Source organism: Gopherus flavomarginatus, chromosome 2, assembly GCF_025201925.1.
Source record: "Gopherus flavomarginatus isolate rGopFla2 chromosome 2, rGopFla2.mat.asm, whole genome shotgun sequence".
In the NCBI taxonomy this organism is placed as follows: domain Eukaryota; kingdom Metazoa; phylum Chordata; order Testudines; family Testudinidae; genus Gopherus; species Gopherus flavomarginatus.
The window spans coordinates 113,840,958-113,860,990 of NC_066618.1; the positions used below are offsets into that span (position 1 = coordinate 113,840,958).

Sequence of the window (20,033 nt, forward strand, 5' to 3'; positions counted from 1 at the left end):
TTCTATTTAAATACTTCATAAAATCAGTTATACTGTTTAGCATGTAATGTTGTAATTTAGATTTTATGAGCTTTTCTACTATAAACAAACTGCATGTTATTTGTCTTTATGAAAGTAAAGGGAGTCTTCAGCTGTGTTTCCCTTCCAGCTTCTTTTTCTCTCTCTTTCCTCTCTCATTCTTTTTTTGTGGAAAAACAGGCCAAATTATTATTATATTTATTATTTGTCTTGTCGTAGCATTTAGAAGCTCTAGTGGAGGATCAGGGTCCCATTGCACCAGGCACTGTTCACATATAACAAAAACCTGATTCTTGCTCCAAGGAGCTTACAATCTATGTACAAAATGAGAGGCAACCAGTGAAGACAGACAAAGGGAGCACAAGATAACACTACGATTAACATAATAAGCAGAACTCACAGCTATTTTTATTTTTTTACAGATACATGGCTCCTGGTGGTAACTAATGCCTTTCGTTGGTTATACAGATAAAGTTGGAAAAGACCAATCAGGGCTATATTTCCAAAGGCCTCGTAATTGTGTACATGCAAAATTTCCACGCACATTCCTGTGCCTGCGTTTGTACATGTGTGCCAGGTAACTATGTACAATTAATTCACCTTGTACACAAAATTGAAGCCTTTTGAAACTGTTCTTTAATAGCCAATTCATTAGTAATCTCAGTAAGTAGGCTAAGAAATGATTTGGTATGGAGACTAAACAACCCTCTCCCAGTCAGGGTTGATACATATTAGTTAGGGAGGTATGAAGAAGCATGCATTGCTGCGTACAGCTTCTGTGGATAAAGAAGACTTTAGTTTCCAGGGCACCCTCCACAAGCAATAAAAAATATAAAGCAAGTTTACAGTACTTCATCATATCGGGGACTAACTACTCCTTTTTAGTATTTAGAACAACAACATATAAGAAGCAGTTATGGGTCATGCTTGGTTACTACTAAAGAGGTATTATTTCAGGAGTCAAATTTCACTAAAGTCCAGACCTTTACTCTCTGTTATAGTTAGGCTTGGCAGAATTCAATTTTTTATTATAACTGATTGATAATATCAATGTTTATTTTGAAGTATTTTTTTCAATTTCTGTCTATTTCAATTTTCAGTTATGCAAAATTATAGAGAAAGCATTTTTCTCATTTTTATTTGATATAAATTTTCACAGTTTGGGGAAATTATGGGGCGCAGACAATTATTTAATGGCAGAAGAATTGGAAATTCAAAGTGTTAAAGCTTTAGAACCATTAACACAAATTGTCAACATCACCACTACAAAATATACAAAGTACATATCCTTAAATCAAACTCTAGTACGTGTTCAAGCCTATCTGTAAATTTCACTTATCAGTGAAAATAATTTTGTTGGTTTGTTGAAATCAATGTTTATTTACATTTACTAACAAAAATCTAATCCTTCCAAACTGAATTATAGAGTTGCTGCAGTTTCACCCTCTTCCTGTCCTCTCCAAATATTAACAGCCCAAGCAACTTTACCTTCCTTGGTGAAAATTCTGAAACTGGGTTGCTTCTGATGTCTCATTTCCAACCTGGTGCTACTTTAACTACCACGTACCCAATTCTCACTTGGGGGAGAAGGGGTGATAGGCATTGCCAGAAGACTCTGTTATTCTAGGTCAGGGATCGGCAACCTTTGGCACACAGCTCGCCAGGGTAAGCACCCTGGCGAGCCAGGCCAGTTTGTTTACCTGCCGCGTCCGCAGGTTCAGCCAATCGCGGCTCCCACTGCAAGCGGTTCGCCAATGGGGCATCGGGAAGTGGTGGCCAGCACATCCCTTGGCCCGCGCCACTTCCCGCAACCCCCATTGGCCTGGAGCAGTGAACTGTGGCCAGTGGGAGCCATGATCGGCTGAACTTGCGGACGCGGCAGGTAAACGAACTGGCCCGGCCCGCCAGGGTGCTTACCCTGGAGAGCTGCATGCCAAAGGTTGCTGATCCTTGTTCTAGGTAGTTGGAGACACCGTCTAAACAATTTAAAATGCCTAATTTGTTTAGCAAGCAAGATTGCAGTGATGCTGTAGTGAAAAGGGGACTTTGCTGTAAATAATATCTTTCCAATACAGAATAAATATTAAGTTCCTAGCCTTGTTTCTCTCCTCACCTTTATTATCTCTGTTCCTGCTGTGTAGAGATGCTCATGGAAAAAATCCCATGATCTTGCCAACTTTCTTCCCTGTAGGCTTGTTCTTTCTTCCTTCTGCTCTGTTCTTGGCCAAGCAGTTCTACTTTTCCACTATTATCCACTCTCAAACCGCTAATCCTCAATGGCTGTTTGCTGCCTTCTACTTTCCTTAAACCCTCTTCCATTTCCCCTTTAATTTTAAATTCTTTGGGGCAGGGATTATGCCTTTTTAATATCAGTAAAGTATGTAACATTATGGTATACTAGAATAATTAATAAATACAAACTCAAAACATCAATGGAAAAGCTAAAAAATAGTATCATTTCTCTCTCACTTTTTTTTTTTTGTAGACTTGCTGTATTTATCTCTATTATTAAGGAAGGCTAAATAGGGCCAGCTAATCACTTTGAGATCCTTGGATGGAAGGTACTATAAAAATGCAATCTGCTACTAATATCTGGACAAAAGGAAAGTACAACAGAAAAAAAATGCATTAATGTCAGGTAAAGGGTAAACATTTAACTCACAAAAACAGAATCCGAAAGTGAAGGCAAACTTTTGCCTTAATGTACAGCATAGTCTCAGCCACCAGCCCTGAAAGCTCTGTAATCTGAAATAGTGTATATTCTCCACTAGCATGACACAAAGGAATACAATAAGTGCTAAGGTTTAGCCTCAGCTCTGAATCTGTTTACTTTTGTAAGGTTGATTAAATCTCTCTTTGTACTTTAGCGTTATTTTTACTGTCTTTGTATATACTGACCTCAATTTTGAGGGCTTGCCAGGAGTCAAGTGGAGGCAGGAGAGCCAAAGGTATGTTTGTGTTATGCTCCAGTAATCGACAGCTGCTGGAACAGCCCCTTGGGGGTTACTGCAAGTGTCTTTAAATTAGAGCAGGCCTGAGACTGCTTTAACTTATGCTGGTAGTAAAACTGGCCCTAGGCTGAATGCTGAACAGGCTCCTTGCTGTAATTTAAGCAGCACATGGGACACACAGCAAGCTCTGACCACATTCTTCTCTCCAGTGTTAGAGACTATGGCAGGGGTAGGCAACCTTTCAGAAGTGGTGTGCCGAGTCTTCATTTATTTGCTCTAAATTTAAGGTTTCGCGTGCCAGTGATAATTTTAATGTTTTTTAGAAGGTCTCTTTCTATAAGTCTATAATATATAAACTAAACTATTGTTGTATGTAAAGTAAATAAGGTTTTTTTTAAATGTTTAAGAAGCTTCATTTAAAATTAAATTAAAATGCAAAAGCCCCCCAGACTGGTGGCCAGGACCCAGGCAGTGTGAGTGCCACTGAAAATCAGTTCACGTGCCACCTTTGGCACACGTGCCATAGGTTGCCTACCCCTGGACTATAGCATAGAGCCAGCTACCCAGATCTATGCCATCAAAGGCTTCTGCTATACCAGAGGAATTTAAGCTGTCTGCTTAGGACACATTAAGGCTATGATTTGCTCCCAGAGTTCCACAAAGCAGACCTTATCAGGGACAAGGATCTGACCCACTACAACTATACTTTATCACATATTTAATTAGTTGGTTAATCAGGTATAAAAGGATCACTTACTGAAATGCACCAAGATAAAGTCACTATTTATGAAGCACTTTACACTTTAAACTTCTTTTCTAATACTCCTTTTTTGAAACAAATGTTGCAATTTTAAATATAAAAAAAAGCTTGCTAGGGAGGCAAATAATCATTTAAACCAAAAATGTACATACTTTAAGCACATAGTTTTGAAGAATGCAAAGCCTTAAAAAAATCAACCTTTAAATTTTACATTGAGTAATGATGCACAAAATTACAAAACTCCAATTATTTTTTTTCTTATTGCCTCACCATGCAGTAACTAAGAGGAAAACATCATCTCGAAGACGCTCTACAAGAGTGGCTCTCAAACCTTTTTTACTGGTGACCCCTTTCACATAGCAAACCTCTGAGTGCGACATCCCTTATAAATAAAAAACACTTTTTATATATTTAACACCACCATAAATGCTGGAGGCAAAGCAAGGTTTGGAGTGGAGGTTGACAGCTCACGACCCCCCGTGTAATAACCTTGTGATCCCCAGTTTGAGAACCCCTGCTCTACAAGAACACAGAGCTAAAGAGTTCTCAAACATGCCAAGCCCTGTGTACTCTTGGTAAAACAGCCTAATACCATAGTATAAATTAGGGACTGAACCTGCAACCCCTTAAGCATGTAGAAGTCCCACTTGAGTGGATGGAAGATTTGTGCATGTTATCTGCAAGATCAGGTATTTAAAGAGACAGCTGCTTCCCAGCTTAAGGTAATCTTAAATTCCCTATCATGTAGACAGTGAAAATATACAGCAATAACCCAAAACATTTTAGAATAAGATCTATTTATCATTTGATACATTTCTGCAACTCCCATTTCCAATAACAATTAACTATTTTCTTTCCATTTTTGTAATACTTCTTTTAAGGATAAAAAATTCAAATCTATTGTCATGCTTGAATTGTCTTTTTCCTCACTGGATAAATATGACTTTACCTATGGTCCTCTGATGGAACTGAAATTAAGGCTCTTTTTATTTATTCCCGTATTAGGACCATAGATCATGTTTACATTGCTCTGGGAACAATGAGCTGCTGCTGCTTCTCATCTTTAACATGAACGGGATTTAGGGCACATAGCAAGGTGAGAACAGACACCTTAGGGTTACTGCAAAACAGCTGTTTAAAAGACATTTACATCTAAGTAACATTTTTTCATAAAAAAAGAAACATACTTTGCCTATTGGAAGATGTCTTATGGCTTGCAGGGGCTTCTATATTTTTAGGAATTTTTCTGTATCATGAAGAATTTATACCAACATTAATTTTCTTTTTCCTTGTTTATTTACCATCATCTCTCATGAATAAAAAGCTTCTTAAGTATGGCTGTGTCTAAGAATTATTTTCATAGCATAGACAATTATTAGAATTCTGTAATGGAAAGTTTAATTTTGTTTGTATTGGGAATGTGAAGCATTTTCTGGTTTTGGAAAGCACCAGAACCATTTAGGCCTGTGAGTTGCTTTTGTCAAATTCGAAGTATGTTGGGAGATGAAAGCCCATTATCACAAAGCAGTCCTTATTAAACATCAGTGCAGTGACATTACCCTGACTGAGTTCAGAAACAGGTGTGCTATCTGCACCACAAGTATTTAACAGACAATATTTCCCCAACTTTTATTTCTTGAAGAAAATTGTGCATTAAATAATTTGATTCTACATGTCCATTACTAAATCCCCCCCAACATACACACACACATTTTACAAAAGTATTTTTCATTAAACAACTAGTAGTTACACTGGAAATGGTTTGTTACTTGCTCCTTGATTATTCTTAATTATTTGGCACACCTTTACTGCTCAAAGGAGAGGTTATTTCCTTGCTGAGAAGATGAAATTGTCAACAAAGCAGCTAGACGATGTGATATGAATTCCAACAGAAAATGCACCCATCCTGAGGAACTCTCACTAACAAATTCTCACAATCTTCCATACATATCCAGCTGTGATCATGGGGTTCCCATCAATAAATAAAAGGTCAGTGCAACAATAAGAAGCAAACAGAATGGAGAAGAAAAGGTTTGATAGGCAGCTGATGGCATAAAAATGTCTTCATACTTGTAAATACTGACAACACGCTCTGATACAGGCGGTGAGTCTATGTCATGCCGAGTTATAGAACCTTTAATAGACAAAGGATAGAAAAAGAGATGAGCATAGCATGTGAATTAAACCACTTCTGATTTCTATTTCTTTTCTGCTAGATAACCTCACCTCCTCTTATTGCTCGTTACTATATAAAAAGAAGAATTTTCATAAGTTTAAAATGGTGTTTCTAGCCAAATAGGAAATCTTCACAAAAACACAGCATTACATCAACAGTTAACATAGTGTCAGAAGGTAAAACTCTGAATAAATCATACGAAACCTGAACTATGAATAATATCCTTCAGAAGAATTATGGACTGGTAATTTTTGAAGCAATCAATTTTAGCTTTTGGGAGTAGAGATAATAAAAAAAAGTAGGTAAGGAATTATAATATTACTTGACACTGCCCCCTGAATTTACATAGATACACACACTGCTGTTGTAAACAGAAATCTGAACATCTTTTGCAAACTATTTTAATTCCTTTTACAATGATGGAATAGATTGAAGAACGCAGTTGTGGCCACATACCATCAACTTACCCTGAATTGCTGGACCCCAAGCAAACAAATAGTACCAGCTCAAGTGAAGATCTACAATAGTTTCATCTCTGGGAACATACACAGGACGTTTAAATCGACAAGTCACACGATTGTTTTCAAAAATCCCTTCTTCATCTCTAGCTGGATTTCGCTGGATCTCTTTAGCCCACTGACCAACATTATAAAAGTGCTGTATTCGGACCCTTCCATTATCATCATGAACACAAGCCATGACGTCATCTCCGCCCTACATGGTAAGAAAGAAATGACTAAGAGTTCTTTTACTTTTAGAAAGAAAACTCAACAACATGTAATAATTTTTTTCATATCCATAAAAATATTCACATTACTTAATTTTCACTATGAAAGCTGACCATAATAAAGGCTCTAGTTCCCCCTCTCTTTGTACAAATCCCTGGATACTTCCTCCTGCAAATTGTGCAGCAAAATGTCAATGGTAATATTTACTTTTTCTATCTGTTTATGGGTATGCAAGCCACTTTTTGATTTTCCCCAAGACGTATACTAAATCCTAGTAGGATGGCAACTCTCTGACATAATTTAAGTAACAAGAAAGAAAAAGTAACTTTTTTTATTGTTCATATTAGACAAACTTCCCAGGTATTGTACCACAACAAAAACAGAGGAAGAACAGAACTTTTGGGGTGCAAAGTTCCATTACATTAAATGTTATATAATCTAATCAACAGCAGGAAACAAATCTAAGATATCTGAAGGGATAATTGCATAACTGCAAAGAATCCACTTTAATTCAATAGTTTTTTCGTAATTCCTTCCCTTATTATGCATCACCTAAGTGCAAAGTAGGAATTCAGTTAAATGGCAAATTTGCTTCTGCACATATTGTAGGCAGTGACAAGAAACACAATCTAAGAAACAAACAAGTGGATGAAAAAAAAGTGTTATGACAATTACCTGTGCAGGCTTTTCACAGAAGTACTGTATTCCTAAAATAATTATTCAAAAACACTGTTGACGCAGAAAAGACACTGAACCATTCAGGGCACAATATTACTTCCAAAAGTATAGCCCTCCAGAAGCATTAGTATCAGGAATAAATCTTAAAAGTTTTGTAGGTTGTTGGCAAGTAAAGATTGGGTTACTGCCAGTGTTGTAGATGTTAGTACTGGCTAACAACATACCTCACAGCCATAGTACTAATGTCATCAATGTGTCACAGTGAAGGAGGCAATAATGCCTGCTGACTTCATCCTTAAGTAAGTCTGTTCTTTTATGCATGTTGCAAAAGATTCATAATTGTCTTTGCTCACCTAATCCTGGTAGCACAAACTGGTTTGGGGGAACAAAATGGATATGGACAAAGTAAGGAGTGGCACATTAATTTAGCTGCCACTGCTGTGTAGATTCTTATAAAACTGCTGAAAAATGGAAGAACTAGATATGACATGAACTTGAAAAGCTCCAGGTGCTCAGTATTATTGTGGGAGAAGTGGTGACTGCTACAGTTGAAGTTTATATAAGGGCTTCCATTCTAACCTGTTTCAGTCACAGTTTTCAAAAACTTTCAAGGTTTGATATATATATAATTTTTATAAGTTTGAGCAAAAATTCTTCACCTCTAAGGACAAGGAGAGTCTTTTTTTTTTTAAATAACACCTTCCACGTTAAAAAAACAAACATAAAACCAAGTTAAAATGTTGTTTTGAACTATTCTGTAGTCAAAATTGAAGTGTAGCTCCCTAACACATCAACCCAATCAATTTAAAAAAAACTATGGATATTTAATTATTTTCCGTGCTTAGTTGTTCTTGCCATATCATCCTCATTTGGAATCTTTCTACTGGTTCTCCTTTACATGCCACACTGATTTAAACTTCCTAGATCTTTGTTGGTAAGGTTCTGCAGAACTCCACCCTGCCCCACATCTTGGGTTTTTTTTCCTATCAGGTTCCCCCACCCCATAACTCTGCCAGTGATGCCAAACATGATGCCCTATTCAGTTCCTTCTTCTCCACCCATCTCTGTGCATTTTTTCTACAGTGCCCCCTTTGTATGGAATGACCTCTCAACATCAGTTCACCATGAACAACTACTTTCTCCTCATTGAAATCCCTCCTAAATATGGACTTCTTGCATTATGCCCACAAAAAGTTAATTCATAATAGTTATAGGTGAAACAAACAAAGCCCTACTAATTACCCCTACCTCTGGAGTTCTGGGTGGGGTCCAACTTTTATGTCTTTTAGACTGTAAGTGCTTCAAGACATAGGTTGTCCTTATTTCTAAGCATACTACAGTGACAAGCACATTGTTGGCACTGAATAAATAAGGGCCAGACTCTGACACCTTTGCTCACAAAGGGTGGCAACACATTCCATGAGTGGTCCCATCCACTTCAACTGGACAAATAGTGGAGTAATGTACTATTCAGCATGAGCAAGTGTATCAGAATATGGTTCTGAGTCAACAAATAAAAATAATAAAATCTGAACCTAAGTTAATAGGAAAGGAGTACAAAATCTTAACAAGAGAGAGCACAAAAATGGAATGAGCATTCTGCTATTCAAGACAAAGAAAGAGCGGCACGGGGCAATGAAGAAATAATCCATCAAAGAATCAAGATTGTTTTCTTCCCTGAACTCTGGCTGGCTGCTCAGGCCAGAAACAGGGACTTGATTCCACTAAGGCAGAATTTTGTTGATGAGGAATGAGTGCTGCAGCCCTGTTGCCACAAAGCTCAGTCATTTACAACAAAACCTACATATTCTAGGACACTCGTTTGGCCAGAAAATTACTGGGAAAAATACATGAAGTTAACAGATACAATAAGCAATAAAGACTGAAATGACAAATGGCATTGTAGCCTGATTAAGTGATGTACAGCATCTCATACATAGCAGGTTTGAAAACCAAAGCCTTCCCTTTAAAATTATGATTGTGCGGGGGTGCCATCTACTGGATATATGATAAGGCTGCATGTTACCACTGTTAACCTAATATAGACTAGGGGCAGATTTTTAAAGGTGCAGACAGGTCCTGCCTGGGAGAGTTAAGTGCCTACATACTTTTGAAAATCCCACTAAGTGCCTATCTGGATCTTGAGGCTCTTAAATACCCTACAACTACTTCTTAAGACTCCATGACACATACTGGAGGCAGACTGATTAATATCTTTTATTTCCAACATAATACCGTATACATGGGAAGGATGGTAATGCATCTCCCCTCACATTTTCTTTGTGCTCCTCATTTTGGGCCTGGTCCAAAGTCGGTGGCTGATATCAGTGGGAGTCTTTCTACCGCTTCAGTGGGCTCTGATTAAGGACCATTAAACACTCTCTCATTTTCCAGTGTATACAGTCCACATGCAACTTTATAATTACACTTGCCCTCGGACTTGGGATGTATTACATAAACACTATTTTCAGTTGCAGATGGGGAGCATGTTTCAATATGCAATCAATTATAGATACCAATATAAACTGTGTTCTAAGCTTAAATACATTAATGAGAATCACTATTTGTATAACAGAATTATATTCCTCAATTCTTGCCTCTCTCATAAAACCCCAATAAAAACAATGCTCTGAAATATAAAAATCACAGAAACAAGTATAAATATGAGGCAACCCTGTTTAAAAACTTTTAAAAAAAGCAAAAGAACAAATTGAAATAGGCTTGCTTTATATAACATATATATTTAAATTAGCAATAATAATTTTCTCTCTAAATTCACCTGGCTTTTCTGGAAATGTGGGTTGTTGGTGGAGGAAAGAGGCAGTGGGCATCTCCTTGAGAGTTTAACGGTTAAGTCCAAGATTTATACAATGGGAAAATAATTGACTTATTTAAGAAAACTTTACCCTTCACTAATTTCTGATGTATACTTTGCTCCATTAAACACTGGTACAGAACACTTAGAAGACAAACCTGTTATTCTTGAATTTTTTTTTAGAATTAAATGGTGCAAAGTCATTATTCATAGATTATTGATTCTAGGACTGGAAGGGACCTCGAGAGATCATCGAGTCCAGTCCCCTGCCCTCACGGCAGGACCAAATACTGTCTAGACCATTCCTGAGGGACATTTATCTAACAGTTATCATTAACAGTCTTGCTTTCAACAGTAGAAGCCAAAGGTCACTGTAGTCTTTCATTCTGAAGGGAGGTTGGACAGTCCAGTGGCTAGGGAACTTGACCAGGCATCAGCAGGCCTGGATTCTATTTCCTCAGCTGCTGTCTGATTTTCATTTCCTCTCTTTACAGCTCTGATTCCCAATCTGTAAAACTGGGGTAAACAATACTCACCCCTCCTTTGTAAAATGCCTTGCAAACTAGAGATGAAAAGCACTATGCAAGCATTAAAGTGTATCTTTCTCTACATCTGCCACATATTTTTCAAATCCGATATAAACTGTGCCTATTCTAATACATAAAAGCTTGTATACTTGTTAACATGAAACATTAAATGTTGTTGGTCTTACCATTTTCTTGTCTGAAGAAAATCCTACTGCCACCCAGCCATCAGTGTCAGCACTCAACTCGAACTCGACATCAGCTCCTATTCTACGATAACTGAGAAAGTAGTCACAAGTCTCAGCATTACATCCAGGTTTACCATACCTGAATGAAACAGGAAAACAGAACATGTACCTTTTTCTACCATTCAGAATATGAACAGCGTTTTTTGTTATCGCTTACCTGTGTTTCCACATCAAAAACTTAAAGACAGCATGATTTGCTGTTAATGGTGGTGATCGCATAAATAAAATTTTCAGATATTGGTAGAACATATCATTTCTATACTATATTGTCTTTTATAGACAATACTATAAATTACAGTGTTAACAATAATTATCCCTTTATGGTAAGCCAGGGTAATGTTGGCTCATTATGGTGAAAACTTATTCAGAGATGTGGTCCATTGATCTCATTGGGACTATTTACATAAGTGCTCATCAAGTGTTGAACAACGTAATCCCTAATCATGCTGAATATCTGCAGACAACAAACATTTAGTAAAATGAATGTGGGACATTTACTAGTGTCCCTAGTGAAGTCAAGTAACGTTTATAAACTGAAAGATGTCTACATTTTTATTCTACACCAACCTAAAGCATCCCTTGGTTTTTCCACAATCATCCACTTTAATTTTTGCAAATGGATCCACAGGAGGAGCAGTAGGGAAAGGGTAACCTGTATAATCAGAATAAACCACCATTAAATAATGAATGCAGAAAAATACATCCAAATATTGCCATTGTTATTATTTATCTATATTAGAATAGTATCTAAGAGGCCCCAACCAAGATTAGGTCTTCATTGTGCTAAGCACTGTACATAAATTTAGTAAGAGAGAGAGTCCCTGCCCTGAAGAGCTCCAATTTAACTAGACAAAACATGCAAAGAGTAGATAAGAGAAAGTATTATTGGGCTGGATTATCTTGTTTGCTAAATGCATTTTGAGGGATGGGGGAGTAGTGGAGCCAGAGGCCACTACACCTTATTCTCTGCTGGCAGAAGGTCTTTCCACAAGTCAGTTAGGAATCAAGGATCTGCAATCAGCTCCTTCCTAGTCCCTCCTCCACTGCCCTTGAGCTTTGTATCCAGTGGAGAACGGAGTCCATTACTTCCCTTTTAAAGATGCGGCACTGAGGCTGTGACACATGGCCCGAAAGGCTTAAGCAGCTCACAGGCTAAATGACCCAGATTCAACCTTTAGAGCAGGGGTGGCCAACCTGTGGCTCCAGAGCCACATGCGGCTCTTCAGAAGTTAACATGCAGCTCCTTGTATAGGCACTGACTCCAGGGCTGGAGCTACAGGTGCCAACTTTCCAATGTGCTGGGGGGTGCTCACTGCTCAACCCCTCGCTCTGCCACAGGCCCTGCTCCCACTCCACCCTTTCCCACCCCCTCCCCTGAGCCTGCCATACTCTCCTCCTCCCCCTCCCCCCCGGATCCTCCTGCACGCCACGAAACAGGTGATCAGGAGCTGCAGGGAGGGATGGGGAAGCGCTGATTGGCGGGGCTGCCAGTGGGTGGGAGGCGCTGGGAGCAGGGTGGGGAAGCTGATGGGGGGCAGCGGACATATTACTGTGGCTCTTTGGCAATGTACATTGGTAAATTCTGGCTCGTTCTCAGGCTCAGGTTGGCCACCCCTGCTTTAGAGACATGTTAGAAAAATGTGTAAATGGTAATTTGGGCAATTCCATGTTAGATAGGCAAGAACTTTGAAATGTACACCTGTATTGTTAGAGAATTAGAAGTAATAATAATTGTATGTGTTTACTTATATCTTGTTAGATGTTAACCATGTAAACAGACAGGTCCTGTCTATTACTATAGCTATTGATTCAGAAATCAAAAGGGATTATTAACATTTAGATCAGGGGTCTCAAACTCAACTTAGCTTAGGGCCAGTGCCAGTCCTCAAATCTTCCAAGAAGGCCAATAATGTCACTCATGCTGCGCAGAACACGCCCCCCCCCAAACTCCACCCCACATCTGCCTAAGACTCTGGGAGGGAGCCTGGATGGGGGAGGAGGTCTGGGGTAAGGGACTGGGAGGGAGTTTGAGTGCAGAAGGGGTGAGAGATTGGTCTCTGGGAGGGAGATTGGGTGGGGGAGGGGGTCTGGGGTGCAGGCTCCATGATGGAGTTTGGGTGCTGGGTGCAGGCTCTGGGCTGGGGCAGGTGTGCAGGAGGAGGGGTTGGGGTTGCAGGCTCTGGGAGGACGGAGGGGGAGGGGTGCAAGCTCTAGGAGGGACTTTGGGGGCGGGAGGGGGTGTGTGGGAAGGAGAAGGGGTGCAGGCTCTGGGAGGGAGTTTGGAGGCTCGTGGGTGTGGGGATGGGGCGCAGGCTCTGGGAGGGGGGTCAGGGGGTGCGGTGCTTACATGGGGCTCCAAGGCAGGGTGGGCCGGGGGTCCTCCGTATGCTGCTGCCCCCAGGCACCACCTCCACAGCTTCCCATTGGCTGCAGGGGGCAGCACGCGGAGGCCCCGCCCCGCCCGGGGCTGTAGGGAGGGGCCAGCAGACACTTGGAGAGAACAGGCAGAAGCTGCGCAGCTCCACTGCGCCGCCAGTGGTGGCCCTGGGCCACTGCAACTTGCCTGGAGGAAATGTGGGGTCAAGCACCCGGGGCAGGCAAGGCCAAGCGAGAGACCTGGCCCCAAAATTGCTGAAGCCCCATGGGCCATATTGGGGAAGTTCTCAGGCCACAGATGGCCCACGGGCCGGAAATTTGAGAACCCTGATTTCGATGAAATGTGAGTGTGATAATGTCATTGTCTATGTGTCTCTTTAAAGTCTGTGATGAACTGTTTAATGGATACATTACCTTATGTTAATCTGTGTAGTTAATCACCAGTAATGTTTGGGAATCAGAAGGTTACATCAAATGCCTATTATTCATTCAAGAACTCTGTGTTGCCCAGGAATTGTATAAAGTATTCTTGGGGTCTGATCCTTTCATCTCAGATCTGCTTGAGCTTTATTTTGAGGGAAGTCTGAGTCATAAGACTAAGATTTCCAGTCACATCTGGATCACTCGGGGTATGAAACACTGGACTGAAACTATGGACTAATTCTAAGAATTCTTTGCAACTAGAAAGCTCACCATCTCTACTATGAAAATGATCTCAGAACTGTACTCATAAGAACTGGTTGTAAGCGTATATTTGGATAAGATCTGCAATATTCATTAGCTTGGGAGCTAATGTGTCCAATCATTTGGGATTGGTAGAACTTTCATATTTGACTTGGCTGTCTGGGGGGGAACCCAAAGGCTGGGTTGCTATGTTCTGGCTTCTGTGTAACCAGTAAGGTTATTCTAGAAGATGAAGAATCTAAATATTGTCTGCCCCATTCTTTGCAGTTTGCCCTGATTTAAGCAATCTCAGTGTGGCCCCCCACCCCAGAGACCCTGGTCACAGAGGACTGGATTTTCAAAAGTATCTGAAGACACCTAACTCCTATGAGCTTTCAATGGGCACTGATCACCTAACTCTCTTAGGCACTTTTAAAAATCCCACTAAGAGAGAATAAGTGATTTCCTGTGTGACCTTAGGCAGTCTGTGGCAGAACTACGCAGTGAGCCCAGGTTTCCTCAGTCTCTGTCCATATATGAGTGTTAAAAGTCTAGCGCTGCTAAACCAATACAGTTTCAGTTCACCAACCCAGTTATGTACAGGGCCTTTTTGATTAATTCTGCATTAAGAATTAAAATGAATTTTATATTAAATCAAAAGGTAAAAGACGGTTTAAAGATAAAATACATTACATAAATCTGAACACAAAACAACCAGATAATGAAATAGTCAGGGCTCCAAAACCAATGTTCACTTGTCCACTTGGCACCAATACACTTTGTGGAATGAGGCTGAGTGAACATTGTTTTTGAAACCTTACATTTTGAATTTCCTGCTCTTTCTGGGTTCAGGTTTTCAACCTTTTTGTTGGTATTTGAATTTGATATTCTTTTCTTCAACTGACATAAAAAGAAAGAACTAGCTGTGGTACTAAGAAGTTCTGCAGCTGCATTTTCACTTCCTCAGGAGTTTTAAGCTGCACCACTCAACAGAAACACAACCATCACTATAATACTATTGGAGCTGTGCTCTATTGCACCACTCAATAGTGCTTCAGGCAGCAATGTAACTACAAGCTTTTACTTTATGCAAGCAAAGGAAAGTTTTCACTGCCTAAAACCTAGTTATTTAACTCCTTCCCTTCCTCTACATTTTCAAGCAGCTATACGAAGTTCAGCCACACATTAAGTTTGAAGCTTTAAAGTTCAGCCCCATTTATTTTAAAAAGTATAAAATATGCTCAATACATATCTACACACATATATATTTGACATAACACATGGCTTTTTAAAAGTTAAAAAATAATCACACTTCTTCACCCCTTATGAAATTATACACCAGCACAGCCACTCAGGCAAAAGCCTGAGAAAACAAGATGGGCCTTTCACTGTGGCCCAAAGATCAGCTACTCATATTCTACCCAACCAGCAAAGGGTGAATTCCTAAACTGATAGTCCTTCAATAGAATGTCCTTCTCCAACCTCCATGGGTTTAAATCTTAGGGATTGTCAATAGCTCCACCTCACTGGCTGATCTCAACTAATATATGGAACCTGTGGAATCCTGTCGCAGTGCCTGATTCCAAGTTCTTGCCCCAAATCACCTATTGGGATTTCTCAGAGAGGAAAGAAAGAACTACTCAAGTGCAACACTGTCTAAAATAGCTATACTCTGCAAAAAGGTCAGCGAAAATCTTGTCACAAATGAATGGAGGGCTTCTGACTGATCTAATAATCAGTGAAAATACTTTCCATTGCTAAGAGATCAGTGTGACTAGTACAGCTTTCATACCAAATCCACAATTTCTATCAATAATCTTTCCCCCAAAGGTAAGATTAGGAACAGGGCAATTACTGGTAAGATTGCTATGGTAAACAAAACCCTAACAACTGTTTATGTGAGGGATGCTGGTAAGCAACCTTCCTTTAAGGAGTCACTAGCAGTATCAACAGATAATGGATGTAATACCTTTCTTGGCTAGTTAAATTAAGTAAAGGCTCCAACTCAAAGGCTGTAGCTAGAAATTCTGTGACTGAAACTGTCCAGGACTGTGCCAGAGAAGATGATATATTTATCCCCTCCAGAAATGGTTTTGCAACCACAAAAGCAGCCAGACTTTTTAATCTAAATCACATCAATCTTGTCAGCACAGCAACTAGAAAACTTCTCATGGTAAGAAAGAACTGACTCTTGTATCTGAGTGGAGGCAACCAGGCATGATCAACCCATCAAACTCCTGGAGATGCTCTGACAAATGGATTTCACAGATGGTGAAAAAAGATTTTTTCCCTATCATCATTTAAAACAATATTGCAATCAATGTGACTGTGTGATTTTTGTCAAGAACATTAGTCTCTATCCTATATGCTTCATCTGTCACAGGTCATCTTTATACCAAGGTAACCAGTGAAAAGAGAATGCTTGGCTGCCATAGCATAGATGGTTGAGGACAGAAGATGGACTGCACCTCAGAACCATCGATAAAATGGGCAGATATTCTGCTAAGAGAAAAGTGAAACCTAACTGGGTCTTAGAATCTCTGTATGAGATCCAGTGCAACAGGTCTCCTGCCCAATGGGAGTACATGTGAGCCCTGATTTCAAACTGCAAGTGGTGGTAATAGAGACTTGGATACACAGCCTTGTAGGCTAAATGTGCCAAGAGGATAACACCTGAGCGTGCTCTAGGAGAGACAAGGTTGTATTCCCTGCAAAAAAGAGGGGAGCACAGCATTAAGCATCCCTGTGACCCCAGCACTGTTGCAGTGCCTGATTCCAAGTTCTTGCTCCAAAGCCTGGGGACACCAGTAATGGTTACTGTAAACAGAGACACAAGGCAGACCTCTCAGCACCCCAGCCAAAAAGAGGGGCATTTAGGAGGGGTGCCCAAGTCAGGGAGAGGAGGGGGAAATATGCTCATTTTGCCCGCCCTCTTTCCCATGATGAAGACTATTTCATTGTCAACAGAAAACATGTCTGACACCCAAAACACAGCTTCGACCCACAGCAGGGCTGATTTCTCTCTTCCTCTTCCTTTCCCACGAGCCTCAATCTACTGCAACCCTTGCACCAGGCCTCCCACACTCCCCCTTCGGCACCGCCCCCGACTGAGCCTGCGGTGGGAGCCACAGGGCCCTGCAGAACTAGAGCCGCCGGGCGTGGGGCTGGCTCCAAACGTGCCCCAGAAAGTGCCACCCCACAGCAGCAGGTCGGAGGCCCCCGCCCGGCCACAGCAGGGAACCAGCACCGCCGAGTTACTAGCCAACGTGCTGAAACGCCGCGGTCTGTGCCGTGGAGCCGCATCGCACAGAGACAGCGGGGCGACGGGGGCGCAGACCCGGCCAGAAGCGGGGCGAGAAGGGAGCAGCCCATCTCCCCACCATGAACCCTCCAGCGGCCTTGGTGCAGCTTCCCGCTCCCGATGCATCCAGCTCCCTCCATTCCACCCCCCTCACCAGTGTCCCAATGCATCCAGCTCCATTCTCCCTCCCCACCCCCACCGTCTCAGTGCATTTCAGCTCCACTCTCCCCCTCATTCCTGCATGTTTCATTCTCCCCCGTGCATCCAGCTCCTTCTCTCCTTCCCCTCGGGTGCATGCTCCATCCCCACGCCCATGTCCCAGTGCATTTAGCTTCATTATTCCCTCCTTCCTGTATATGCTTCACCCCTTCTCCCCCCGTGCATCCAGCTCCATTCTCCCGCTCTCTTTGGTGCATGCTCTCCCCCTCCCCAGTGCATTTCAGCTCCACTCTCCCCGGCTTCATTCCTGCATGTTTCACACACACACCCCAGTGCATCGAGCTTCTCTCCCTCCCCTTGCTGCATGCTTCATCCCCCAGCTCACTACCCACCCCCCACCCCCATCCCGGGCCCCGGAGCATCTCACGGGGCCGGGGTCTGCAGCTTCCTCCTCCTGCCCCAGCAGGAGGCTCCCCACCCCGCGCCCTCCTCGCCCTCCTCACCCTCCTCGGAGAGGTAGCGCAGGTCGTAGAACTCGCTGGCGAAGGTGCCGTACGAGGAGTCGTGGTGCTGCCGCTGCGGCTCGTCCCCGGCCCCACGTTCCCCGTCCCCGCGGCCCCCGCCCCGCGCCCCGCCGCCCTCGTCTGCCGGGCTGGCGGTGGAGGCTGCGGGGCCGGCGAGCAGCAGCAGCCAAGCGCCCCAGCGCAGCGGAGACATGGCGGCCCCGCAGCCGGGAGAGGCGCAGAGCGAGGCATGCAGCAGCGCCCTCCTCCGCCTCTGGCTGCTCGCGGCGTCCTGCGAGGGGAGGGGCAGCGGGCTCCTAGGGGCTGTGCGCCCCCCAGCTGGAATGGGGGGCTCCCAGGCCTCCCTCTCCCAGTGACCCGTGCAGAGAGCCCCCATGGCAGCGAGTGGTTGATGAGAAAGGAGGGGCTGAGCTCAAGCGCCCCCCAGCGTAGGGGCTGTCATAACCTTAGTCCCAGATTTGGACCTTAGCCTCCAAAATATGGGGGTTAGCATGAAAACCTCCAAGCTTAGTTACCAGCTTGGACCTGGTACCTGCTGCCACCACCCAAAAATTTAGAGTGTTTTGGGGCACTCTGGTCCCCCTGAAAAACCTTCCCTGGGGACCCCAAGACCCAAATCCCTTGAGTCTCACAACAAAGGGAAATAATCCCTTTTCCCTTCCCCCCTCCAGGTGCTCCTGGAGAGATACACAGACACAAGCTCTGTGAAACTACACAGAGTGACTCCCCCTCTCCGTTCCCAATCCTGGAAACCAAAAGCACTTTCCTATTCCCCCAGAGGGAATGCAAAATCAGGCTAGCAAATCCAACACACAGATCTCCCCTGATTTCTTCCTCCCACCAATTCCCTGGTGAGTACAGACTCAATTTCCCTGAAGTAAAGAAAAAAACTCCAACAGGTCTTAAAAGAAAGCTTTATATAAAAGAAAGAAAAATACATACAAATGGTCTCTCTGTATTAAGATGATACAATACAGGGTCAATTGCTTAAAAGAAATATTGAATAAACAGCCTTATTCAAAAAGAATACAAATCAAAGCACTCCAGCACTTATATTTATGCAAATACCAAAGAAAAGAAACCATATAACTTACTATCTGATCTCTTTGTCCTTACACTTAGAAACAGAAGACTAGAAAGTAGAAACTACTTCTCCAAAGCTCAGAGAAAGCAGGCAGACAGACAAAAGACTCAGACAATAAATTCCCTTCACCCAGAGTTGAAAAAATCCGGTTTCCTGATTGGTCCTCTGGTCAGGTGCTTCAGGTGAAAGAGACATTAACCCTTAGCTATCTGTTTATGACACGCCCCCCAAATTGCAGACAGTGGGGAAGCTCACTGGCGGCGATTTCCTTCTAGAACTTGAAAATAAACAGATTAATACAACACATGCACCTTTACATATACCCCTAAGTATATAACTAACAGACTTTTACATTTTAAGAACACTTTTTAACTACTGGATTCTGGGAAACTCTCACGGGAGAGTGCATCAGCAACTTTGTTAGAAGCTCCTGTGATGTGTTGAATTTCAAAATTAAAATTTTGGAGAGCTAAACTCCAACGAAGAAGTTTCTTGTTGTTCCCCTTGGCAGTATGAAGCCACTTTAGTGCAGCATGGTCAGTTTGTAGTTGGAACCGCCGTCCCCACACATATGGGCGTAGCTTTTCCAGGGCGTACACAATGGCATAGCATTCCTTTTCACTGACTGACCAGTGACTTTCCCTCTCAGACAGTTTCTTGCTGAGAAACACGACAGGATGGAAGTTGTGATCTGTTGCTTCCTGCATGAGCACTGCTCCTATACCACGCTCAGATGCATCCGTGGTTACTAGGAATGGCTTGTCAAAGTCCGGGGCCCTGAGCACAGGGTCAGACATGAGCATCGCCTTAAGCTGGGTAAAGGCCTTTTGACACTTATCAGTCCACTTAACTGCATTTGGCTGGGTCTTTTTGGTCAGGTCGGTTAGTGGGGCAGCGATTTGGCTGTAGTGTGGTACAAATCGCCTGTAGTATCCGGCCAAGCCTAAGAAGGATTGGACCTGCTTTTTGGGCCGTGGGACAGGCCACTTTTGGATAGCATCCACCTTGGCCTGTAGGGGGTTTATGGT

General features: G+C 42.2%; 1 protein-coding gene across 1 annotated transcript; it reads right to left on the reverse strand.

Moving 5' to 3' along the window:
- Nucleotides 1-3,687: 3,687 nt before the first annotated feature.
- FRRS1L (ferric chelate reductase 1 like) lies at nt 3,688-18,315 on the reverse strand. The gene is made up of 5 exons (XM_050937781.1): nt 17,901-18,315; nt 11,466-11,550; nt 10,839-10,977; nt 6,373-6,619; nt 3,688-5,863 (listed from the first exon to the last, which is right to left on the reverse strand). The coding sequence occupies exons 1-5, from the start codon at nt 18,295-18,297 to the stop codon at nt 5,691-5,693; spliced, it is 1,041 nt and encodes a 346-aa protein (XP_050793738.1). The 5' UTR covers nt 18,298-18,315; the 3' UTR covers nt 3,688-5,690.
- Between the last annotated feature and the right edge of the window lie 1,718 nt (nt 18,316-20,033).